Source organism: Arachis ipaensis, chromosome B2 (genome assembly GCF_059453495.1).
Source record: "Arachis ipaensis isolate K30076 ecotype BB chromosome B2, ASM5945349v1, whole genome shotgun sequence".
NCBI lineage: Eukaryota > Viridiplantae > Streptophyta > Magnoliopsida > Fabales > Fabaceae > Arachis > Arachis ipaensis.
In genome coordinates this window covers 6,245,932-6,273,489 of record NC_142437.1, presented here as the reverse complement: position 1 = coordinate 6,273,489, position 27,558 = coordinate 6,245,932, and the positions used below count along the sequence as shown (strand labels likewise).

Below are 27,558 nucleotides of genomic sequence, written 5' to 3'. Positions count from 1 at the left end.
AGTTGCAAGTAGAGCTTGAGATGGTTGAGACATTTGTGAACTTTGTGATTTTGTGATTTTTGCACATCCAATTGTGAACTAGCTCTCGGTCTAAAGTTGTTGCTTCTCTCATACCTGTGCCAGTAATTCTTGGCTATATGACCAACCTTGTCACACACTTGACAAATAGATCTTTCATTGTTTATCATTCTTCTATTATTAGTTTCACCATTTTGCATGAATCTTGAATTGTCACCATAGCTTCTTTGCACAAAACTTTGATTATCATTCTATCTTGAATTGTCACCATTCCTTGCTGCATTGTTGTAGAAACCAAATCTTAAATTTTGTTGAGGATAGCCATTTTGATGGCCTCCATTGTATTGATTGTTGTAGAATATTCCATCAAACCTTCCACTATTTTGAAATTGATCACTCATAAATCTTTCACTCTGAAAATCTTTTTTGTTGTGAAACTATCCCGAATCAAATATGTTGCCATCATTGTATAAAAATCTTCCTCCTCTACTTGATCTGCCACTTCGATTTCAAAAATCACCTCCTCTATGACCTCCTCTAAATTCCTGTGCGTGTTGTGCCATGTTAGCTTGAATAAATGCCTCTGGTTTCCTAAACTTTTTCAGCATGCTCTCATGTGTTAAGAGCACTGCCTCAAGTTCACCAACTGTGATGCTCCTTGGCCTTGCAACCACTGTAGAGATTAGAGGTCCATATTCTTCTGTTAATCCGTTCAATATCGCATTCACATGATTGCTTTCTCTCATTGATTCTCCATCTGATGCTAGTGCATCTATAGTTCCCTTTAGAGCAAGTACATACTCGTTCACTGAGTTCCCAATTTTGATGCAGCTGAGTTTGTTCCTCAATCGTATGATTTTTTCCTTGATTTGAGAGGTGAAATGATCATTAAATGCTTCCACACCTCATATGCATATATACACCCTACCATTCTAGTTGTGAAAGGTTTTATCATTGATGCGAGAAGCCATGATTTCAGCAAGGCGTCTTGTCTTTTCCACACTGAAAACTTTGGATTCACTTCTCCATTTTCTTTGAATCTTATCGGTATTCCTTTGCCTGTGATGTGATGCAGCAAATTATGTCTTTCAATGGTGGATTTAGTCTGATCTTTTCATTGCAGAAAATTATTTTTGTCAAGCTTCATCGAAATCGGAGAGGAAGAGAAATTTGATTGTGCAGCTTGTTCTTCAACCATGGTTGTCGATGGCTCTGATACCATGAAAGGTACCAGGTCTAAAAGGCTTGATATTCACGGCCTATCACGGCCTCCGGCCCAATTTCCACAACAATTCAAGCATCATATTCAATCATACCACAACATTCATATCCAATTTCATCCACATGACCATATATTGCTCAACAAGCACACAATTCTCATAATCATATTAAATCACAATTCATCATCAACATACATCATTTAACGCTATCCTAGGGTAATTAACCTAGGTGTTCATATAGTGTTACACAGTGCCTATTCAAAATTAAGACCCGTATCTTAATGACGGCGATTTTTCAACACTTAGATTTTTGCTCCGGATGGATCCAAGCTATAACCAATTCACTAACTTCTGCCAAGCGCTCCGCAATCAACCCAAGTGTCTAAATTCACACCAATATCAACCAAGCATCCAAGCTCTCAACAATTAAGCTATTCACAACAAAATTTACAATTTTCTCAATCTAGGATTATTAATTAAAATTAGAGATAATGAAGGGATTAGGCTTTTTTACATTAACCCACTGAATTTAATGAGAAAAATCACCAAGAATACAAGTTAGAGAACTCATATAACATCAAAATCACCAAAAATCCTCAATACCTAAGCTCAAAACATGAAATTAGATTTGAATGAGAAACTGGAGTTGAAATTTCGAGTTACTCATCAAACTAATCGATAGAATTGAAAAGGATGAGATAAATTTCGCGTGGTCGTAAACGACTCGTCAATCGAAACTTTTCGTTAATCGGAGTTTCGGAACAAAAGTTATAACCAAATGAAGATGATGGAGCTAGGATTTTTCTTCTCCCTTTTCTCTCTTCTCTCTCAACATGCTCTTTCTCACTCTCAAAGCTAAAATGAGAGTGAATGAGCTAAATTGGTTAATGAAAAGGCTTATATATCATGGCCTTGGCCCAAATATGGCTCAACTCAAGTTCTTAGCCCTTTGGCCAAATTTTGACCAAAATCTTTAAGATAAGTGCTCGGACTTTTATTCTAAATATTTTTCTTATTATTTTTATATATTCAATTTTCCTCACTTGCAGTACCAGACAAACTTAATTCAATACAGTAAATTTTAACGCCGAGGTACATTTGTCATTTTTTCCAAAATTGAATATATTTTTACACTCAATTTTATTTTCTAAATTAAATTCTCACCGAGATTTTTTCTGAATTATAAATATTAAATTCATAATTTCTTTTACTCTCATTTAATTTATTTATTAATTATTAATTATTAGTTAATTATTTATCATTTATCTGGTTTACATACTCATTGAGGCAAGGAGCCATGTGGTTAAAGCAAGATCATTCTAGCGGCATTTTTTTATCGACGGCAGATTTTTCAATCGTATCAATTGTAGCTGCATCAACGCTCTTTGAATTATAAGGAGTAGACCACTTATATTTGCCCATTTTAGATGATGGTGCCAAAGATGAAATTTCATGAGAATAAGAATACGAGATAACATTATGAATTCCAATTGATCGGAAATTGAATGATTTGTATATTTTAAATTAAAACTTTGGTATATACTTTTTAAACTACTACGAACAGGGTTAAGTTACTAATTTGTACGAGCCAATGACTCTTTCATGTCACTGTTATATTGAAATCAAACTATTTATTTTTTAATTAATTAAAAATAGATCTATTATCGAGAACAGTTTATCTAACTAGCTGCCGCAGGAGTAGTGTAGTTGATTGAAAATAACATTAATTTAAATTTTACAAAATGAAAAAATAATACTTAATTTTTCACATGTTGGATTGAAAAAAAATGCACCAATTCCTCTCTCCAATAATCAAATGGTTAAGTCATACTCAGATGTGTTTTATAGAAAAACAAATTAAATGAAAATTATATTATCTTCAATACATCCAATATGTCGCATTATTACATAATTGATAAGGAATCTTGAGGAATTTCATTCTGTTCCTATTATTAGGGATCATAATGATTATTAATGAATGTCGTTCCTATTATTATTATTATTATTATTATTATTATTATTATTATTATTATTATTATTATTATTATTGAACCTTCTTGATAAACACTATAGTGTATACATACATATGGGTTATACTACGTATACACCAAAATCAGCAACTAAAATCAGCTACTAATATAAAATATATGTTGAAATATAAATACACATTAAAAATAAATTAAATCACACATATATTTATATACAAATATATTAGTGGCTGATTTTAGTGGTTGATTTTGGTGTACAAATAGCATTTTCCTATAGTAAAATATGGGATATACCTTTCTAATTGGGTATCTAATTAAGAAAACCATATGTATAGTAAGTATATATTAAGGCTAATATTGTTGGATTTTAATGACAATTAAAACGATCCTCCCTCAGCTCTGTGCTATATGTTGACATCTCACCTTGAGTACGACCTTCCCAACCATAAAAGAAACACAAAATTGAAATGTTGCTTCCCATGCAAAATACCTTGACAAAATCACTATACACCACCACCACTACCTTCTCTGAGTTTTATATTCATTAATTCTCTTTTTCCTCTTTTGGCGGATACATTATTATTGATCATATATGGGAAACCTTAATTTATATACATAGCATTTATTTAATTCTATAATATAATATAGCACTTTTAGGATTCTAATTTTGTCATGTACGTTAGTCTAAATATAAAACTACTTGTCCTAAAATTTTAAGTAGATACCTGAAGAAATGAAATTTTAAGTAGATATGAAAAAATGAGTAAATAGTTATATCTCTAATACATATTTTCATACAAGATTTTTTTTTGAGTTTGTATAATTTTTTATGGGATTTTTTTTTCTTTACACAATTTTTTTTTCTATTAACAAAGATTGAACTTTTAATATTTTTGTTATAAAAGTTTTAAACTATGTCATAAAATCATTTATCTCAAAAATTTAAATTAATATAAAAAATATATAAATAGTTATATTTTTAATATGTCTTCTCACATAAAAACTTCTTTTAGACTTGCATAAAATTTGTACACTTTTTATTTTCTTTTACTAAAAAGATTCGTTTGAGGATCAAGAAGAATCAAACTTTAGATTGATAGAGATAAAAATGTGATGAATTGATTTGTCTTTTTCATTGTTATTGATTTTTAATTTTCCAGTATATATTTGATTGGTGGAGATAAAAGTGTGATGAATTTATTTATGAATACAGCTAACGTATACAATTATATATATGGAGTTTATCTATGGAATATTCTCCCCCAACAAAATATATAAAAAAAATATTACCATAGAGTAAATATTTTTCTAACTAGAAGGAAAAAAAATGTTCCTCCTCTACTTTTTTCACTAAGTATAATTAGACGGTTTCATTTTTAATTATCTAACAAATATTAATATTTATTAAAGATATCACTATTCGTATATTTTTTTATTAATTTAAATTTTAAAAAAAATAATTTTATAACATAAAATCAAAAATTTTATAATTAAAAGATCTAGATTTTGATCTATATATGTTGATCCAAAAAAAAATAGTATAATATAACCAAAAAAACCTTATATAAAATTTATATAAATTTAAAAGAGACTCTTACGTAAAAAAAATATATTAACAATATATATAACCCTTATTAATTTAAGTTTTTCTTTTTTAAGAAGTGAACAGGAAAAACCTTATTTATGACACCAAATACCAGAAAAAAAAAAGACTAAAACGAAATTCCAAGATAGGTATCGGTGACTTGCATTACATATAATGAAATGGAAAAAAGGTAACACAATAATTATATATGATAATTTAATTTGCTTAAGTTTTAGATGGTTTTATTTATTTTATTATTAAGTATTAACCCTTTTAAGTGAAACCCATTCAAGTATATGAAGATAGGTGCATGAAATATGATAAATGTGTGGAAGCTATGGAAACTCTAACAAACTTTCTCTCTTTCTTCATTCTTTCACTGTCATTTGGGCACTGTGTCACATTACTAACTACCCTAACAGCAAAGGGGGTTTCAATTTGTCAATTGGAGTAATAATTTTTTTAGAGGGTCGAAAGTGCAATTAAGTGCTGGCGGCAGTATTACACATATTCTTCCTCAAAATTAATGGTATTAGAATTACGATTGCAACATATCTTCACTACAACCACTTGTGGTTGATGCTGTTTTTGTCGTCTAGCTTTATCACTTCTAGGTTGTCGGAGATCAATTATGACCCTTTTAATTTCTTTTACTTTTCACATTAAAAATCTAGTTAAAATTAAATTAAAGATGCTTATAATAGGTTAATAGTTAAATTAATTTTCAAAAAATTATTATTTTTTAAATTCGTCTTTAAAAATTTTTATTAATTAAATTAATCTTTTAAATATTATAAATTAATTATTTTCGTCTTTCGATCACTCAATTAATAATTTTCATAAATAATTAATGATATAAAATGTTAACTCACATCATATATAATATCTAGTATATCTAATTAGACGTTAAACAAATATATTTATGAAAATTTATCAATTTAAAGTCATTAGATTATATTAAGATAGATTAGGGTTTATATAATTGAAAAAATAGAATAAATTGATATATTTTCATAAATATAATTATACATTATTCAATTAAACATATCAGGTGTCATGTATGTTATCAGTTAATATTTTATATCATCAATCGTGGATAGAAACTATTAATTGAGTGATGTTACGACAAAAATGATTCATTTGTAATTTTTTAAGGACTAATTTCATCGATAAAATTTTTTAAAGACGAATTTAGAAAATAGACTATTTTTTAAAGAGTAATTTAACTATTAACTCGATACATAATAAAAAGTCCCCAAAAATTAATTAATATTATTATTATTGATATCTGTTCTACCTTTGCAAAATTGAAAGTAAAGAGTTTATGTCATTCTATTTCGTTCCCACACCATACCTAAAGCTAGGTGCACCATATTTTTATGCATGCTTTCTTATTGCTTAATTGGACTTCTTGTGTAGGACAGGAATTTGCTTTCTTGAATTAACTATAGTATTAATAATGCAATGCCCTAAAGCTTTTACCACGTTTCTGTTGTCCTTAATTGGGTCTTCTAACTTTAAAGATTTTATTAGGTGACTGGTTAATAAATAATTTTAATCATAAATAATAATTGAGACTTAACTTTTTTTTTCTAATACAAATAATTTATTTTAAGGATTTTTTTAACTAGTTTTTTCTTAGAGTTTTAAAACTAGCTAGAAGCTTTTATTTGACAGAAAAATATATTGACAATATTAAAATTTTCAAACATTTCTACAAACTATAAAATATTTTAATTCTAATATAGTGATCATGTGAAGAGTTTTATACAATATTTTAATTATATTCATGAATTTAAACGATTGTTTAAATAGTAAATTTGAAAATTAATTTTTTTACTGTTGTGACAATATACGATTAAATATTTATATAAATAAATTTTATACTGTCAATGCATGAAAATTAAATTTATTATAGACTTTAAATACATATTTAATACTTTCATAAGTATTTAATTCTTTGCACTAAAAAAAACAACAAATGACTTTCAGTTATAGAGTGTATGATTTACATTATTCATAAAGAAATTAAAAGAAAAGAAAGGAAAGGGAGAAAATGAACCATTTAAAATAATTCAAGGAAAAAAAAATTATAGTTCAGATATCAAAGGGTATTATTTTTGTAGAAATTGATTATAGTTATTATTATATTTCATGGTTTAGATAAAATTAAAAATTATATTTTAGGTTCTGTGAATATTGGTGATCTGTCATATATTGTTGTCATGCATAGCTGATAAGAACTATTAGTGGTTGAAATAAATTTTTTTATGCAAAATCATATCATCTATGTAATGATTACACAAAGTTCAAACCCAAATATACCTAGTTGGAATCATGTTTCTCTACTGTAATTTGATAAACTACTAACACGGTTTGGAAAGCTGTTGATGGGACTCAGAAAAAAATCAAGGATGATATGAAAAAATTATAATTTAATAATTAAGATTATTTTTCAAGGTAAAAAATTGAACAAGATATGAGATATAAATTACAATATGTTAATATCCGTAGATTATTTATAGTGCAATAAGAACATATTTTTTTATTTTTTACTGTATCTTTTAATTCAACAGGTTAAGAATTAATAAATTTCTGTGTGAACTTAATTAACCGTTCGATCAATCTAAATTAATTTAAAACTTATATATATATATATATATATATATATATATATATATATATATATAATTAAAAAAATATGAGATAGAATAGAAGCATAAATATAGAATTTACCATTAATATTATAAGATATATAAAAGTGTTGGTGGAGTAATAGTAACGATTTTGATTAAAATTAGATATATACTAATTAAATTCAGAAACTTAATTATGTGATCACAACTCAACCGTGACACATAATCAATATTTGTCGTGTGGTCTATTATATTAGATGCCGTGAGTTTATTGATAATTAATAAATTTGCTTCTTTTCTGTTTTTTTTCCTATTCTGAAGGTTGCAAGACCAATTCCTATGCAACAACTAACAAATAAAAAATAAAAAATATTACTCAATATGAAAAAAAATGAATTGATGCCATAAGAGAAAGCAAAAATTAAGGTGAAAACTCAGGTGAAGTTGATTTTACATGAAGTTGATATCTGAGAGCCGTTAGATGAAAATTTAGTCAAATCAGTCAAATCATCTAACGGCTCTCAGGTATCAACTTCACGTAAAGTCGATTGGATCTGAATTTCCACAAAAAATTAAACAAGAATAAATATATAAGAAAACATGCTAAAAGATATGGACATATCAAATATGATGACCAATATTAGTGCCGGTTAGTAACTAAAAGTGGTTGCTCCATCGTCTATCAGCTAAGAATTAATGATTAGGGTCAGGGAATTTAGCGAAGGATGAAAATGATTAGTGCTGTGACCTGTGGACTTTTCCTAACTAAATACACTTCTTTCACCATTGATGACGTTTTTGAGAAATTGAACTACAACTAATAGTGACTTAGTATATATGCTAATTAATATGTGTCTTCGTATAATGTCAAAATAACTAAACCCATTTAAACTTCCACATATCTCAATTACTTGGGATTTTGTTAAAAGATTTTTTTATTTGGTGTCTAGGGATTTTGTTGAAGATACTTAATTAACAATCATCAAAAGTAAGAAAAAAAAACGGAAAAAAAAAGGGAAAAAATGTTTTGTATTTTTTAAATTAGAATATTTAATTTTTTATGTATTAAATAAGCTGAAATTTAATATAAAAAAAGCATAAGAAATTAATTTTTAATTAGTCAAAATTAGTCATTTTTTTGTTATAAAATTAATTTTTAGGTCTCTTTTTTTAGAGAGTTTGAAATTTAGAATTAAAATTTAAAATTTAATATATAAAATTTAAAATTAAAATTTTTAGTTTAAGAATAAAATATATTAACTGATATTGACTAAAAAAATTTAACTCATTTAATATTTTTTTTTCCATCTTCTAGTGATGACCTTAATAAGAGTGCACTAACAAAAGACCTTACTAGTTTTAGGGGCCGTTTAAAAAATTTCAAGAATTATTTTTTTAAATTTTTGACTTATGAAAAGTAGTAGTATTAAACTATTAATATTTAGTGTAATTTTTAAATTAAATTATAATTTTTTAAGAAGCTATTTAAGTATTTATGAAAAAGTTAAAAAAATAATTTTTTTCATAATAAATTTTTTTTATCACATTTTTTTTAAAATAAGTAATTTTAGAACTAAAAAATTAAACACAAAATCACTTATTTATAAACTATTTTTTTAATATAAATATTTATTATTTAAACTATTTTTTTAAAATGAGTTTAATAAGCTGTTATCTAAACTGATGCTTAATAAAATGCCTTCTCTTAAGCCATTGTAAAATTTTTATTATTCCATTGCATTTCATGTATTACGGTTTATTTTTAATTTTAACGGATTTTTAATTAGTTGATAATTATCTTTAACAAATGTTATCTTTGTTATCTCTTTAATTAATATATTTGACTTTGTTAATAACTACAAATGAAATATCAAATTTAGTTAATGATTGAGTAACTCGTCCATATATGTGTTTATAGATTTTCTTTATACTAATAAAATCCATTATATAAATTAAGTTCTTCAATTAATTATAGTAGTCAATCATAAAATATTGTTATTAAAAGCAATATTTGTTTTATACTATGGAACTACTGGGAAAAAGTGGAATAACGTCTCAACCTTTGTAAGCTTGCATTGATAAACTTTTTGACATGTGAAATCTGCTTTATGAGAGAATAGAGCTAAGTAAGATCTTTAAGATAAGATGCCTTACATCAAACAAAACCTTTTGACCTTATATACCGTATCCCACCTAATTAAATCTTTTATTTTATTTTATTTTCCTTTTTCTTTTCCATTTATATATTGTTGTGGAATATTTTACTAGTTATTATCATATATTACTATCATATATTGTTGTGAAATTATTTATTTACATATATAAAAATTGGTATTGACAATTTAGTTATACTATTCAAATTATTTTCAAGAGTATTCTACTAAAGTTGCATGACTTTAATTTTAAAGTTGCATGAAGGGTATCTTATAAAAAATAATTTAATTAATAAAAAAATAATTTATTAAAGGGTATTTTGGTAAGTAAAATTAATGACAAAAAATAAAATTTTTGTTAAAGGATATTTTTGTAAAAAAATAATTTATTTTTTCTTAAAAAATAGATAAAGTCAAAATTAGTTAACACAAAAAATTAAAATGGATTAAAAAAAAGGTTTTTTAAAAATTATAAGAGAAGGGAATGTACATTTTATAAATAGAGGAGAAAAAAATATCATTTTAACATCTCGTAAAAGAGAAAAGTGAAATTTTTTCTTTAATAAAATATATTTAACTATCTAACCATTTTTTACTATTATAATTTATTTTTATAAAAATATCTTTATGTGAGTAATTTCCATTAATTATCATATGAATTGGTCAAACAAAAAGATTAACATTATTTGTACATAATAAATTAATAAATTCCTGATAGAATCAATCTTTTAAAAAAACTATTAAATAATTATTTTTGCATTGTTACACTTTTTTTTTACTTATAGATAATTAGATATGTCTATTACTGTTTTTTTACTGGGTATAATTCACTCAAATTAAAATGGCCTGTGACATGAAAAGTTCACGATTAACTCTTTATCTTTTTTTTTCTCTTTTATATTTGTATAAATTAAAAAGGTGGAACATTATTTTCATAAAAAGATATTAAATGTTAGCAAAAACGATGCGTTTCATTAATGTACGCCATCGGTAAAACAAAAAAATAAGCAAAATTTAACTTTAAATTAATTTACTATTACCAACGGTCAGACTTCTGGTATTATATTTAAACTCTAAAATTTAAAAATTTAATTAATTTCCATTATCAATGGTTAAGGTATTGATAACATATTTGTCATATTAATTGTTAATGGTCAATTATTAAATTGTTACTAACGGGTAGACCATTGGTATGTTAACTTAAGTTTTTGAAAAATAAAAATTAAATTAAATTCTGTTATCAACATTTTAGTCGTTGATAACACAACGTATTTTTTATATTAAATTGTAACCGACAGGTAAATTTAGCGATGATAGAATTATTGTATATACGTCACAAATGTAGTTGATGTAATTTGGCGCCAAAATTTTTTGACGATCAGATCATCGGTAAACATACTTCTAAAACAAAATTAAATTTTTACTTATTTTATCGGCGTCAAATCAAAGACATTACGTTGTGTTTGTGTCTGAGAACAGTATAAGATAAGATACTGAAAATAAGATATAAAGAATAGAGAAACAGAGTATAATGTTTTCATATTTTGTTTAGTAATAAAATAAAATAAATTATAAAAATCTAATTTATTCTTATTTTTTTTAAAGAATTTGAGAAGAAAAATATAATAATAAAAAATATAATTATAAAAAATTAACAAGAATAATAAAAAAATAAAAAATAAGTTATATCCTTTGTTAGTATCTCTGTGTCTTTTTTGTCAAGATAAACACAAAATATACTAATTCAGTCTCGCTGAACACAACATTTTTATTTATAACTTATTTTTTAAACATAATTTTATATCTCTGTGTCTCTATCTTTATAAATAAATGCAGTTTTAGTGATGATAAACTGTCAGTAAATTATTTTATGTTTCTGTATTACTGTTGAAATTGTCCATAATTTGTTATAGTATAATGGAAGTGGATCCTCTCCAGTGAAAAAAATTGAATAGTATGCAGTGTTTAATCTAACCATTCATTACTCTCTCTCTTATTTATTTCTAGTCTCACTTATAAAATCAAAGGTGAGAGATCACACTAAATTCTGTCAAGTGTTAAAAAAACTGGAGAGGATTCATTTCCTAGTATAATAATGTTGACTGACCTTTCAATTCCTAACATAAATTAGAGTATCTAAACAAACACATGTTTTGGAAGTATTTTTAAATAACAGATCTGAAAGGGCAACTTTTGATGAGTTTCACATGATCTTATTTTTAATCAAGTTTGGTATAAACGTACAATACAAAATACAATTAAATAAACACTAAATGCTTGAAACAGTAGGGAATTTAATCTAGATTTTGTTTAAGATAATGCTTAGGTTTGTTTGATCCCAATCAATGTCTTCCTCAGCCTATAACTGCCAAATGAAACCTTTGTCGGAATTTGTTAGGTACCAAGGTTTTTAAAAAATAATAATATTGCATACAATTATGTAGTATTATATAAATAAACAAGATATGTTGACATATACATTATCTAATTTATATATATGCATGATTATATTACTGTACAATACGGATCGGTATACCCTTGTTTAAACACTCCGATCCAAATCCAAATACCTAATCAAGTATGTATGTAGATGATGATTCTCTAGAAGGATTTCATATATATACCGTCATTTTTTCGAAATAAAGAAAACAGCACAAATTATTTTCTTTTTAAAAAAATCTTGAAAAATATAAGAGAGAGTTGGACATATGAGAAGAAGACTAATAGAATATTTAGGTGGTGATAACATACACTCTAATCGCGGGTACCTAACCCGATCTCATCCGGTTGGATAGGGTTGCCAACCTAATCCGCAGCGAGTAAGGTAGGGTGCGGGTCGGTCATGGTGCGCGTTGAGTCTCAATCCTACCCGGCCAACTCACACTCTATATATGTATATATTATATACTTATATAAAAATATGTTTCAAGTGGATGTTAAATTAAAGACCTTTCAATAAATACAAAACATCATTAGCCACTAAAAGAAGATTATTAATTAATAATTTAATATTTTTCTTTATATGAAAGTCTGTTCTATTTTAAATTATCATCAAGTTATATAATAATGTTGCATCTTTTTGTAACCCGCAGGTAGGATTGGATACCCACGAATTAAGAACGGGTAGGGTTAGGGTTGAGATATTCTCAATCCGCTGATAGAATAGAGTTGAATTTATGTAAAAATTTCAACTCGCGGGTAGAGTTAGGGTTAACTCCAAACCCTACCATACCCTACCCATTTGTCACCCCTTGAGCACCTAGTTAGAATGGTGGATGAGATGGAAGATGGACAAGGGATGAAAGGCAGAGGGAGATCATCTATGAGGTGGTCAAACGAAATCTACATGTAAACGGTCTCTCTATTGACATAATACATGATAGAGTTCAATAGTGTTATTTGTTTCATGTAACCGACCCCACCTAGTGAAATAAGACTTTATTGTTTCTGTATTTTGTATCAGTAATAATTACTTTTAATAAAACAAAAATGATATAGGTAGTTTCTAAAAAAATATATTGTAAATTAGCTGTACGATATATAGTATAATACTTTTAAATAAGAAATAATGTTGGCCAAGGAATAAATTTATGGCACCATAGCTCGAAGATCTTTTGTAAGCTTCCATTTCAAATCAAATAAAATAACTTATTTGCAATTTGAAGAATTTAAAATCTAAAAAGCAATAGTTTAAATTTCACATTTTCCAGCATTAATATTTAATTAAATAATTTTTTTTTTATCATGTAGTCTTCAAATACCTCTGGAAAAAGATTAAGATTAGGATTGTTCACCTAATTCGGTAGTTCAACCTATGAGGTATAATAATAAGCTAAAAATAAGAAGAGAGAACAAAGAAAACCATGAGGTAATCAACAATAATAATTACACATATTAAATGAGATTACATTTGTTATTATTAATTCGCATATAGATACTATACCAGTAGTATACCACCCCCTCTTAAATATAAACAAGTTTTGAAAATTTATCATGTATATAGATTAAGAAAATGATGAAAAATATTTTAGTTTTAGATAAATTAAATTAGTTGTACAAATAAGCATTAGCATAAATACGCAATTTCATTTATTTAAATATAATTTTTTATATCCATTATTTAATTTTATAAAAATGTTGAGTGCTCAAATATTGAAGGAAACAAAAAAATAAAAGTAAAAAGGATAGAGAACCATAAAAGATTAGAGTGGAGAAATGATTGTTACATTATTTTTAAAAAGTTTTTATTTTTATCGTTATCATATTTCTATGTTTACTATAAAAAATTTATGTGTTTTATAGAAAAAAAGAGAAAAAGGACCAAGAAAATGAAAATTTTATTATTGTTCTTCTTTCATAAAATTTTTAAAACGTCTTAATGAAAAAAGAAAGAAAGAAAGAAAGAAAGAAAACATAGAAAAAGAATAAGGCATGTGAGAAGGAGGAAAAAAAGAAAAAGAAGAAGAAAAAGAAGGAGAAAAAGACAACGATGATGTAGATAAAAATAATTAAAAGAAATAGAATAAAAAGCAAAAGAGTAAAAATTAAAATTAGGAGCGGATAAATAAATAAAAGGGGCATACTATTAGAGATGTTTGATTAGATTTTGTTATAAGTATTATTTTTTTGTTTCTCTTTTTTTTTTAAAAGAATGAAAAAGAAAAGAAAAATAGAAGCAAGAGCAACTTGAAGAAAAAAAAGAAAGAATAAAAAACAACACATCAACAATAAAAAAGAAGAAAGTGTAATAAGAAAAAGATGAAAAAACATGAAATTGTATTGCAAAATTTACGTTCATGTTTGTACGAGTGAATTTTGTTTGGACCATTAATTATTAAATTAATTTACTTAGAGTTAGTTACTAAAAAAGCTTGTAGATATAATATTATTGTACTGTTATTTTTAAACATTATGAAATTTATTATTTTATATGTGTGTTATTTTTTTTATACCTATTTTAAATCAGAAGAACTAAAAATGTGTTTGAAACACTTCGAGAATATAATTCTCACAAGAAGTGAATTCTTTTTTTAGTTTGAAATACGATAAAAGTATATAATTTTTAATTTTCACATTAAAATTAAAATTAAATCAAACTAAAATAGAATTGATTGTAATTCTATTATATATATTAAACATTAAAATTTTAAAATTGACCCTACCAAATAAATTTTAATTCCATCATAAAAAAAGACAAATAAGGGAATCATAAGAATAAAATAATAAAAAACACATAATTTATTTTATAATGTAATTAATTGTTTCAAAATATAAATTTAAATTTAAAATAGAATTAAAATTAATTTTTAATTGAAATAGATTTTTTTTCTCTATTTTGAAAGCTTTCCAAACACACTCCAGGTTATAGTGATTGACAATGTAGTCCATAATCAATGGTTGCATTTATTTCTTAACCATAAACATTAGTGTGGCCAAATTACAAACTTCTAATAGTAGAAAGGTATATATGGGTGTCATATATAGACAGCTCAATTTCTCTATATATTATATCTAATAATCGAAATACTAAGAATATATATATGATTGAGCAAGAGAGACAATAATAGGTAATGGTGGTTGGTTGTATTTATGGGTGACAATGAAGAAAAAAAGGTGGCATATATGCTGATGCAATATGGTCAAGTAACGGCGATGATATATATATATATTTATGCATTTTTTCTGGTATACTATTTAGTGCGATTGATTGTGATGGTAAAAATTAACAATCATAGAGGTTATATTATTGTTATTATAACTCACGTATACCATAAGGTTGTAAAAAAATTCAACAAGATTCTTGTTGAAAGATATGACAGTTCCAATAATGTCCCTACGTAATTCCATGCGGAAAAACTCTATATATATGGCCAAAAAAATATATTTTTTTTTCGACTCAGGCGTGCATATTTGAAAAATGTTAATAGAATAACTATTTATACATTTTTATTAATCATGAAAAGTAGAAATATATAAATAGTTATATTTTTACTTATCATGATCAGTTTAATATTTAAAAAAGTAATTTTTTGATACAGGTGCGACACGAAACACGCGGACACACAAATTTTAAATTTTTATAAGATATGAATCTCAGCATATATGTAAAATATAAAATATTGTTTAAATAAATTATAATAATATTTTGATATTTTATTAATATTAAAATATAAATTAATTTGTTAACGGATTTTAGTATTTTTTAATTTTATATATAAAATATTTAAAATAATTTTTATTTTGATAAATAATAATAATATACTTATAACCCGTCTGAAGTTGGGATAGAGGCCGGACCCGAAATGGCTGATAATAATAGAAGAGAAGCTGAAATGAAGGAAAACCGGGAGGCGTGGAAGTTTGCTGTGGAATCTGGAGCTGTGCAGTATGATGAGGAAGATGACATCATGGCAATACTCCAGGCACAGAATGAGGCGCTTGCGGTGAAGAAAAGACTGGCTAAGCAGAAAGAGAAAGCACGGCGGGGTAGACCGAAAAGTCAAAAAAAGGTGTGTATAAGTGCTTTAAAATGATATTTAGTTCCTGGAATATTAGGGGGTTGGCGGGAGTTGGTAAACTGAGTATGATAAAGAATTTTCGAAGGAAATTTAAGTTAAATATGATAGGCTTGCTAGAGACAAAAAAAGAAGTTATGACCAACTTTGATGTAGTGCAACTGTGGGGTGCTGGTGCTGTTAAGTGGGAGTATGTTGGGTCGATTGGTGCTTCTGGAGGCCTATTATTGATGTGGGATGAGACGGTATTTCGGATGAATAATTGCTATAAGGGTAGTCGTTGGTTGTGTGTGGAGGGTGTGCTACTTAGACATAATTTTTCCTGTGCCTTTTGCCTGGTTTATGGCCCACATGATAGGTGGGACAAGCTTGCTACATGGGAAGAGTTGAGCTTTATATTTGGGCTGTGTCAAGTCCCATTTTGCTATATGGGAGATTTCAATGAGATAACTCAGATTGAGGATAGGAAGGGCGCTGATTCTTTGACAGTGTCTGCCGCAGAGTTTAAATCGTGGATCCAGGATATGGAACTAGTGGACTTAGCTCTCACTGACCGATTGTTCACCTGGTTCAGAGGACAGTCCTGCAGTCGAATTGATAGGATTCTGGTGAGCTTGGAGTGGCTAGAAGTGTTTCCGGAAACCAGACTGCGAGGTGGCCCAAGAGGGTTATCTGACCACTGTCCGTTGATCCTGGAGGTCTCTCAGGTGAGAGGAGGGCCAAGACCGTTCCGAAGTTTAGATTCTTGGTTCACGCATGATGGATTTCTAAGGATGGTAAAAGAGGAGTGGAGGGCTCTGGGAGATAGGCAGTTCATGGACAAATTGAAGGCATTGACGAACCCGCTGAGCAGATGGCATAAAAAGAACTTTGGGGGCATGGATAAAAGAATTACACAGTTTGAGGATGAAATAAAAAGAGTGGATGATCTGACAGGCTCTGGAGTGGCGGATGGGACTGCTGAAGCTAGGAGAAAGGCGCTCGTGAGTTGCTGTAAAAGATGGTACATACGACAGGAAGTACACTGGAAGCAGATGTCAAGATCTCGTCATGTGAAGGAGATGGATAAAAACACGCGCTACTTCCACACTATAGCCTCTTCGAGAAGAAGGTCCAATCGGATTGATGCTTTAATGGTTAATGGGAGATTGGTACGGAATCAAGCGAGGATAAAGATTGCTATACGGGATTTCTATAAAGACTTGTATCATCAGGAACCCTCGCCGACTATTGGGTTTAGGGATGGGCTAGTAAAGCGGATTCTTGAGGAAGAGGCAATGGAGCTAGAGATGATGCCAACAACTACAGAAATAAAGGAGGCAGTATGGGATTGTGAGTCAACAAAGGCACCAGGTAGCGATGGATATAATATGAACTTTATAAAGAAGTGTTGGGGGGAGCTAGGCGGCGAATTCACTGGAGCGGTGACAGGGTTCTTCCAATCCGGTAAATTACCTAGTGAATCGAATGTCACTTGGGTGGCGCTGGCGCCAAAAGTTACTGGTGCACGAGAAATAAAGGATCTGAGGCCAATTAGTATGGTGGGATGTGTATACAAGGTAATATCTAAGCTTCTGGTTCGGAGAATGCGGAAGGTAATGCCGGGGCTTGTAGGCGAGACTCAAAGCGCGTTCGTGAAGGGCAGGAAAATACATGATGGAGCTTTGATAGCCTGTGAGACTGTGCACTGGTTGAAATCACGCAAAAGGAGCTCCGCGATAATCAAGCTGGACTTCCAAAAGGCTTATGATAGAGTCAAGTGGGACTTTGTGGATATTGTTTTGCAGAAGATGGGGTTTGGCCAGAGATGGAGAGGATGGATCAGGGAATGTGTATGCTCTGCCTCTATGTCGGTGCTTATCAATGGATCCCCGTCAAAACCATTTAAAATGGAGAGGGGGTTGAGACAAGGGGACCCGCTGTCACCATTCCTGTTTGTTTTAGTCGTGGATGTGCTGCACAGGATGATTGGCGAGGCAGTGAGGAATGGACGGATCTCTCCGTTGTTGGTTGGACAGGATAGCATTCAGTTGTCTCACCTGCAGTTTGCAGATGACACTATCCTCTTCTGCCCACCTGAAGAGGAGACCATCAGAAATTATCAGCGACTTCTGCGGTGTTTTGAACTGATGTCTGGCCTGAGCATAAATTTTGAGAAGTCCAACATTATTCCGGTCAACTGTGATAGGCTGTGGGTCTGTAGGATGTGTCTGTTATTGGGATGTACAGAGGCGTCCTTACCAATCAGATATCTGGGCATCCCCCTGGGTGCAAATCCGAGAAGGGTGAAGACGTGGAAACCCGTAATTGATAAGGTTGAGGAGAAGCTGAGCTTGTGGAAAGCAAAGACTCTGAACAAGGCAGGCAAGCTGGTCCTAATTAAATCGGTACTCAATAGCTTACCTATTTACTACCTCAGCTTATATAAGATGCCAAAGTCAGTGGCAGAGAAGTTGATTTCTCTACAACGGCAGTTCTTGTGGAGTACAGATGGGGGGAAGCAAGGGTTGCCCCTTGTAAAATGGGAAATAATTATGGCTCCAAAGCATGCAGGTGGACTGGGGGTCGGGGATGCAGTTATTCGAAATACAACATTGCTATTTAAGTGGTGGTGGAGGTTCTCAAAAGAAGACTGTCCCTTATGGAAGAAAGTGGTCTGCTCTTGCACAAATATGGACCCTGCAGTGATGCTGCGGGACCAGCCTGCACCCACACGAGGAGGTCCTTGGAAGGACATCTGTCAGCTTCAAGTCTGTGAGCCGCGTCTGAGAGAAAAGATGATAAGCGGGTTGTCTATGGAGCTCGGGAACGGTAGAACGATCCGATTCTGGGAGGATAGCTGGTTGCCTAATGGGGCGTTGAAAGATAAGTTTCCTAGGCTCTTCTCGGTTTCAACCCTTACTGGCGCAGTCATAGGAGATTGTGGGTTTTGGGATGGATTAGACTGGATTTGGAGTTTCCAGTGGAGAAGGGAGTTGTTTCAGTGGGAACTGAACCTGGTAAGACAACTTCATGAGACCTTACAGGCAGCAAAGCCTACAAATGTAAGAGAGGATACCGTGACTTGGAAATTTGATAACACAGGTGTTTATTCAACGAAGTCCTTTACACAGATAATGCAGATGGACGTCCTTCCGGCTGAAATTTCAAGCTATAGTTTCACGCGTGCTATATGGAAAGGGTTCGTCCCTCCAAGGATTGAGCTCTTGTCTTGGTTTGTGTTGGTCGGAAGGGTGAATACCAAGGATCGCCTGTGTAGACTACGTGTTCTTGATCAGAATGACAAGCTGTGTGTGCTATGTTCTAAGTCTGAGGAAACTGTGTTCCATTTGTTTCTTGGTTGTGATATCACATGGAAGGTATGGTGTGCTTGGCTGCATGCGTTTGGAAGGAGTTGGTGCTCTCCCGGTACTCTCAAGGACCACTTCGAAAGCTGGACAAACATGGCAATATGGAAGATTGAAAGAAAGAGGTGGTTCATTGGGTTCTTTGCTGTGGTATGGACAATCTGGCTAGAAAGGAATAGCAGGCTGTTTCGAAATCATATGTCCGATTTGCGGGAAATTATAAACAGGTCTTTTGCGTTCGCTGAGGAATGGATTGGAGGTGAACCATTTGGTTGTTGACACCACATCAAGGATAATTAGGAGTTGTTTTGTAATGCATCTTTATGACATTGTAGCTTTTTTCTTTGCTCCACTCTGTTGTGTTGAGCTCCCTTTAATTCAAAAAAAAAAATAATAATATACTATATCTAACATCATTTTAAGAATATATGTGAATAATAAAGTTAGACACGTTGATACGTGATGATATTTAAGTATGTCTAAATGTATCTAGAGAAAAATATTTTTATTTTTTATTAAGACATGGTTGGACATAAAAGACACGATGAGTATCGATGAATGTCGTATCCAAAATATGTCTCACACGTAGATACGATAACTCAGCGAAGTGTCCCTACTTTATATACTTTATAGTGATTATCCCTTTTAGTTAGCAATCTAACACTTTTAGTCCAATATATAGCTCAGTGCTATATTTTTAGTCAATATTTTTAAATATTGTTAGCTAACTGCTAATTAAAAATAATAAATTATATTGACCCTATATCATTATTGGGAGAAAAATGTAAAGTCTAGCTGCCTCTTTGATTACAATGGACAAATTAAATATGGAATCCCTAAAATCTAAAAAAAAAAAAATAAACTCCTAAATTTGGAATCAAAATTTAAGAATTTAAGTACTTAGAAGAAGCTTGATTTAAGTGTGAGATATAATTATTCTTGTATTTTTTTATTATTTTAATTTTTTGAAAAAAATTATATCATAATATAATATTACAGTTTTGTAACTTATAGATATATAATTTGATTTTTGTTGACCACAAAAGAAATAATTTTAGCAAAAAAAAAAAAAAGAAGATTTTAATAAATTTAAAAAGGTTCATTTTTGCACAAAGGAGCATGATAGAGATATAATTATTTATGTTTTTTTATTAATTATTTAAATTGTTGAAAGAAATAATATTATCATCACGTGAATATTTTAGTTAAATATAGAAAAATATTTAAGGAGAAATGAATAAGCAGGTCAATAGTACTGAAATGCTTCAGGTTCTCATCATTGTTAATTACTCTCTTCATATAAATAAAAATATCTGAGAATTTCTAATGGAGTTACTATATGCACAAACACATAATATATAGCTTTTACGTATGCATGACACATTAATAAAATGTATTATACGTTAATTTGATCACGAGAAAAATAGCATATTAAACCCTCCTCAATGTTGAATCATGGACTAAACATAATCTTTATTGATAGATATAACCTATCTTTTAGTCTCACTTTATTGATATGATGATATCTTTATGCGTTATTACTTTATTATATATAACTTAACACCTACTATATAAAAGAAATTAAGCAAATAAATTAAATCAAGATTTTTCTAAAAATTATAATATAAAATATATGAATTAAAGTGATAGATGACAAAGACAAAGCTACGTCGTTGTACGTATGAAACACATGACAATGTAGCCAAATTTCAATTTTCAAAAAAATCTGCAAATAATATATATATTTTCCAATGTTTTTGCCCAAGCAACTTGCTCCAACCTTGTTACCATCCATCACATTTTTCTTGTTTTTCATCTAATGGGTCCCACTAACTGATTCTTTCTTTCTCTTTTTAAATTTTAGATTTTTATTTTCTTCCTTCTTGTTGCGGTGGTTGCCCAAGCCAAACATGAAAAAGAAAGGGATAAAGGGAAGATAAAGAAAGTGGTAGCATTTCTATGCCCTCCCCTCTCTATATAGTAGAATGAAAATAGCCAATAAGAATCGCCACAAATTCTGGAGACCCCATATTTATTTCCTAAAAGACATAAATTTAAATTTTTCTATCATTATGAAGATCTTTTTATTAAAAAAAAAAAACTAAATAATAGATATATTATATATAGTTATTCATATATCTTAATAAAACTAATTTTCAAATGTTTAAGTCGATGGCTAAAGATTCTCTGAAGTTAAAAAATTAGTAAAATATTAAAGTGAAGAGTTAATCATTCATAAATTAAGATAATGAAATATAGATTTTATAGAAGTTATAAACTTAATAATAATTAATTTCTCACATTATCATTTTTTTCCTTTTTTTTAATTTTAGAAAATCTAAATTTTAAGTCGATAAAAAAGAGACATATTTTTAATACGTTCTTTTATGCAAGAACATTTTTAGAAAAATTTGCATAAATTTTTTTATATGTGATGCTAAAATTTTTATTTAGAGATCAATAAGAATCAAACTTAGATAATTTGGTTATAAAAATTATGAATGATACCTGTTATGAAATCGCTCATTCTAAAAGTTTAAACTGATAAGAGAAGACAATACTTTCTTTTAAGTAAGAATTTCTCTTAAGTTTGTTTGATTTTTTGTATATATTTAACTCTTGACTTTTCGAACATAGGGTTATGATACTATGTTATGAAATCACTCATCTCAAAAATTTAAACTGATAGAAGAATGCAACATTAATAATCATATTTCTAATTATATCATTTGTTATAAAATTATTAATTTTTTTAAAAATATAAATTAGTAAAAAAAGATACATAAATAATAATATATCTAACATAGTATATCTTCTTGTATCTCTTTAAATTTTTAGAACAAATAATTTTATAATTTAATATCAAATCTTCTATTAATAAAAAAAAAAAACAAAATTTACACCAAAACTTGATGTGTGAAGGAAAATTAAAGCAAGAATGAAAAGAATAGAAAGATAGAGAGATAGAGAGGTTAATTTTGGACATGGTCCATGGTTGTTTGAGGGGTGATTTTCCATGGAGATTTTAAGGTCAGAGGTCGTAGTTGTGGATGTGGGCGTGCGCCCTTACTCTTCACTGAGTTCCCTATAACGTCCATTCCTTGTGGGACCCTTAAGTGATACCCACATACACATGGGTCCCACTTTCAAAAAAATTTTGCTCCCTTTTTGAAAATTTTTTTTCTCAAACACATACAGTAAACTCTCTTTCTCCATCTTTCTTGGTAGGTGGCACTTCTTCCAGCATAGCCATATAGCAATTAGCAAAACTAACCCCACATCATATTCATTTTTCTATTTCAATTTCTTTGTATTATTATTTTTTATTATTATTATAAGCCCACATATACCCAATGTCCCAATTGGTTATTGGTGTCTGGTGTCCCCCAGCTTTAGCTATGCGACAAATATTATGGAGTGCTATTGTTATTTGTTATGTCAATATATTCTCATCATTATATTTTAGATATTAACTAAATTAAATAGTAATAGTATGGATATATAGTCATAGACATATACAATATCTTACAATTTTAATTCTCATATTATTTTTAAAATTATTAATTAAATGATCATATTACTGTTGGTATTAAAAAAATAATAATATTACATGATTAGTAAAAATTATTATTTTGAATTATCAATATTTGAATTTACATTCATATTTACAAAAAATTTTATACATACAACACATAATTTATATCTATATTTATTAAAATTTACACACATAATAATTAATATAGATTATACTTATATTTACTAAAATTTTTATATATGAACGAGTAAATTTTATTTTTTTAAAATATTTGTATAGACTAAATACCAGTCAAAATTACTAAAAATGTCATCACAATTTTCTACTAAAAAAATTATGTATACAGTAATATATAGTTATTTTTTGAGAGAGAGAGAGAGAGAGAGAGAGAGAGAGAGAGAGAGAGAGAGAGAGAGAGAGAGAGAGAGAGAGAGAGTTATTATTGTTATCATAATTATCATAATATCTTGCATTTATATTGACACATTACAAATGTTGAGAGTAAGTGAGAGCATTTGATAAAGCCAATAATATATACCAAGATAGAAAAACCAAAGGAAACTGAGAAGGGTTTAGACTTTTCCATAAAACAAATTATTATGATTTACTAATCTGATCATATCTTTTAAACAAAAATGTATCTATTAAAATATAAAATTAAAAAAATAAAAAATATATATACCAAGACACAAATAGTAGTCATCATTCTAGCACCATACAAGAGTTTCTTAACAAAGACATTTCTTTTAATTTAAATTATTCATACTTTATTTTATAATATATATATAAAATACATTTTCTCTAATGTATCTTTTTGGTCCCTTGTGTCCCACAGCACATATATATAGTGTTCCTTTACATACACATTGCAGTACACACAACACACCACCCTCTCATTCATTACATCTTTTTCTTTTTTTCTTCCTTATCCCTTTGAAAGTGTACCTATTTGAATGTCTTCTCTCTTCTTCTTCTTCTTCTCTTTCTCTTGGGACCCTTTGGTGAATTGAACAAGAATCAAGAACAACCAATTTTAGACCTTTATATATTACATACATATCTTTGATTTGTTGTTGACCTGAATGCCAGAAAGCATGAGTATATCAGTGAATGGACAATCTCAAGTTCCACCTGGATTCAGGTTCCATCCAACTGAGGAAGAACTCCTTCAATACTACTTAAGGAAGAAGGTCTCTTATGAGAAGATTGATCTTGATGTTATTCGTGATGTTGATCTCAACAAGCTTGAACCATGGGACATACAAGGTACCATATCATTTTTATTTATAGACTATTTACTTCTTCTCTATCTGTTTACTTCTTCCCTATCTGTTTCGGGCGATAGCAATCGCTCGAAACAAATTCGGATAATATTATTATTCATCCTTAGTAGTAATTTTACTCTGTTTTTTTGAATATTTATTTCTAAGAAAATTTTGCAACTCCTTAAATTTTTTTTTTTAATGAAAATCAAACATTATTAACTAATTATATATAGTACCAAAAGAGATTATTATATAGTTAGCTATAATCTTCTTTATTTTTTTTCCCTTAGTTCTTCCAATTTTCCTTTTTCTTTTCCTTTTCTCCTTTTGGTAATTATGGGTGGCTATCTTTTTTGTGTTTTCCTTCTTCTTCCTTTGATTGCGTTCGTTTCATGTGGGGGATGGATAACTTCATAACTAAAATAATGATGACATATTGAAATATTGTACTATATATTATTCTTCTATGGTTTCATGGAGTCTTCATCATCTCATTGATTAATTACAATTAGTAAAAAAAAATTGAGAAGCTAATTATTGTCTTTGATTCTTGAATATTGGCAGAGAAATGTAAGATAGGAACCACCCCACAAAATGATTGGTACTTCTTCAGCCACAAAGACAAGAAGTACCCGACCGGAACCCGGACGAATAGAGCGACCGCGGCCGGGTTCTGGAAGGCCACCGGCCGTGACAAGGTGATATATAGCAACGGGAAGAGGATTGGAATGAGGAAGACGTTGGTATTCTACAAAGGAAGAGCCCCTCATGGCCAAAAATCTGATTGGATCATGCATGAGTATAGGCTTGATGATAACACCACCAACGATGCCAATATTGTAAGCACCTCACCAAAACTACACTCAAATTGTTTTAAATTGAAGTTATATTCTTCCCTACTATCATAGTATTTTTGTAAAATTTACAATTTTTTTGAATATTTAAATTATTTAAAATCAACCATGTTCAGTCACTAATATTAAAATATAAAATATATATAAAAATAAATTAAAAAATATATATATTTATATATATACGAGATTGATTTTAATGTATAAATAATATTTTTAATTTTTAATTTTAGTATAATTCTTAATATTTTAGACGTTTATTTATATAACATTATATTACTCATAATTTATATTTTAGTAATATTATATAAAATAATCTAAAAGTAACTGTATGTGTTAGATGTTCTATATATGCTCAATTTAAGACTTTGAATTACATGTATGATAGATTAATTTCTTAGTTTCAATCTTGTTACATATAAAATATCCTTGAAAGAGACATGAAAATTTATACACGTTTATGAAATTTTCTGTGTGAGAAAAAAAAATTGAAATAATATATATAAAAATATCTATAGGTTTCAAATGTGATGGGAGATGCAGCACAAGAAGAAGGGTGGGTGGTGTGTAGAATATTCAAGAAGAAGAACCATCTAAAAACCCTAGATAGTCCTTTAACCTCTTCCATCTCTGGCGACGGAGGTAGGAGGAGCCACCACCACCACCACCTATTCGACTCGTGCGACGAGGGCGCCTTAGAGCAAATTCTCCAACAAATGGGAAGAGGTGGTGGTGGTGGTTGCAAGGAAGAGATCAACAACTATGATCAATCTAACAACAACAACAACAATAATAACAACAACTATGGTGGATCATCATCGTTAACAACAAGGTATGCAAGACCTTTTGACACAATCAACAACAATGTTGATAGCAGGTTCTTGAAGCTCCCAAGCCTAGAGAGTCCAAAATCAACAAGCATGGATCATAACAATAATAACAACAATGATAATGATGATAGCAATGAAAATAATGGGTACCATCCTATTATTCCAGTTGAGATGGTAACTGAAAACGAAGGGTCATTCACATGTGACAATCCCAACAACATGTTTCATCATCACCATTTGGGTGGTGGCGGTGGCGGCGGCAGCGACGGCGGTGGCGGTCTTACAAATTGGGTAGCGCTAGATAGGCTTGTTGCTTCTCAGCTTAACGGTCAGACCGAAGCTTCTAGACAACTCTCTTGCTTCAATGACCCCACCATGGGGTATGGCACTGGAAATCATGATCTTCTATTTCCAACCGTCAGATCTACTTCATCGTTGACGTCATCGTCAGCGTCAATAAATCCAAGGGCTGTTATTAGTGCGGGTGCAGGTGCATACATTTCTCCAGGCGCACAGGATTATACCACCACAAGCGAGATTGACCTGTGGAACTTTGCTAGATCCACTTCTTCGTTATTGTCATCCTCTGAGCCATTGTGCCACGTGTCCAACACGTCAGTGTAGCCACAATAATAAAATCAAATTTCAAAAAAAAAAAAAAAAGAAAAAACACGCTACACTTATTTTTACTACTTCATCTCTTTCCTCCCATGTTCGATTGTTAAAGTATAGGGAAAATAATTTAGTCTTTGATCATATCATCATGTTTAGTTAATTTTCCTCTTGATGAGTCAGAGGATTATTATGATTATTATCATTATTATTATTGCATACTGTTAAATGTGATGATGTTACTACTAAAGTATACACGGTACTTTTTTTTTTATAATTTTAAAATTGGGTTTGAATCTTGTTATTGGTATGATAGGACATGTGTAAGTATGTAATAGTAATAGTTTGTATGTAGTATTATTATAAGTCACCACTAAACTTGTATATGATGATGATATCACTTAGAATTTTAGTTATATGCTTTCCCATTAAGTTAAAAAAAAAAAAAATCGTATTCTATACATCTTTGAATGATCAACAACTCAACTATTTCTACTATAGAAATGTTAGTTAGTTATAGGTTTTATTTGTTTATTTATTTTTGGGTAAGCATCGCATAAATGTATAGCAAGAATATAATAATGAAAGGTATGTAAGACTAAGTGTTGAACATTGAAAGAAGGTGTAGACTTTTTTTTTTCCTTTCTTGGTATGAAGGTGTCTAGACATTTTTACTTGCTCTTGAAAGGATGTAAAAATTTCTAAGTCTTATCATCGCATAAACTTTTCATAGCTAAAATCAAATTAATGAGTATATGTGTGATGGAAATAAAGATGAAAAGGGTGGAAAGGTTTGAAAATTTTAGATGGGATGGCATTGTCAACCATGGGTCTTTGCTTAATCACGATGTCTACCATTATTTTCTAATAACCTTTATTATTATTATTATTATTATTATTAATTTAATTTTGATATACTTATAAAATAATAATTTTACATGAGCATATAATTATATAGTATTATGTCAGTAAAAATAATTATTTTTTACATTGATCATATGAA

General features: G+C 29.2%; 1 protein-coding gene across 1 annotated transcript; it reads left to right on the top strand.

Annotated features, from left to right (window-relative positions):
* Positions 1-23,865: 23,865 nt before the first annotated feature.
* NST1 (NAC (No Apical Meristem) domain transcriptional regulator superfamily protein) lies at positions 23,866-26,944 on the top strand. The gene is made up of 3 exons (XM_021115279.2): positions 23,866-24,263; positions 24,827-25,101; positions 25,632-26,944. Exons 1-3 carry the CDS (start codon positions 24,080-24,082, stop codon positions 26,565-26,567), a joined length of 1,395 nt encoding a protein of 464 aa, XP_020970938.1. The 5' UTR covers positions 23,866-24,079; the 3' UTR covers positions 26,568-26,944.
* Positions 26,945-27,558: the final 614 nt, after the last annotated feature.

Excerpts from the sequence above, each read along its gene's own strand:
- NST1 (XM_021115279.2), top strand. The coding sequence starts at position 24,080 with ATGCCAGAAAGCATGAGTATATCAGTGAATGGACAATCTCAAGTTCCA. Across the intron at positions 24,264-24,826 it reads TGAACCATGGGACATACAAG|AGAAATGTAAGATAGGAACC; the intron begins GTACCATATCAT and ends GAATATTGGCAG. Across the intron at positions 25,102-25,631 it reads CCACCAACGATGCCAATATT|GTTTCAAATGTGATGGGAGA; the intron begins GTAAGCACCTCA and ends AAATATCTATAG.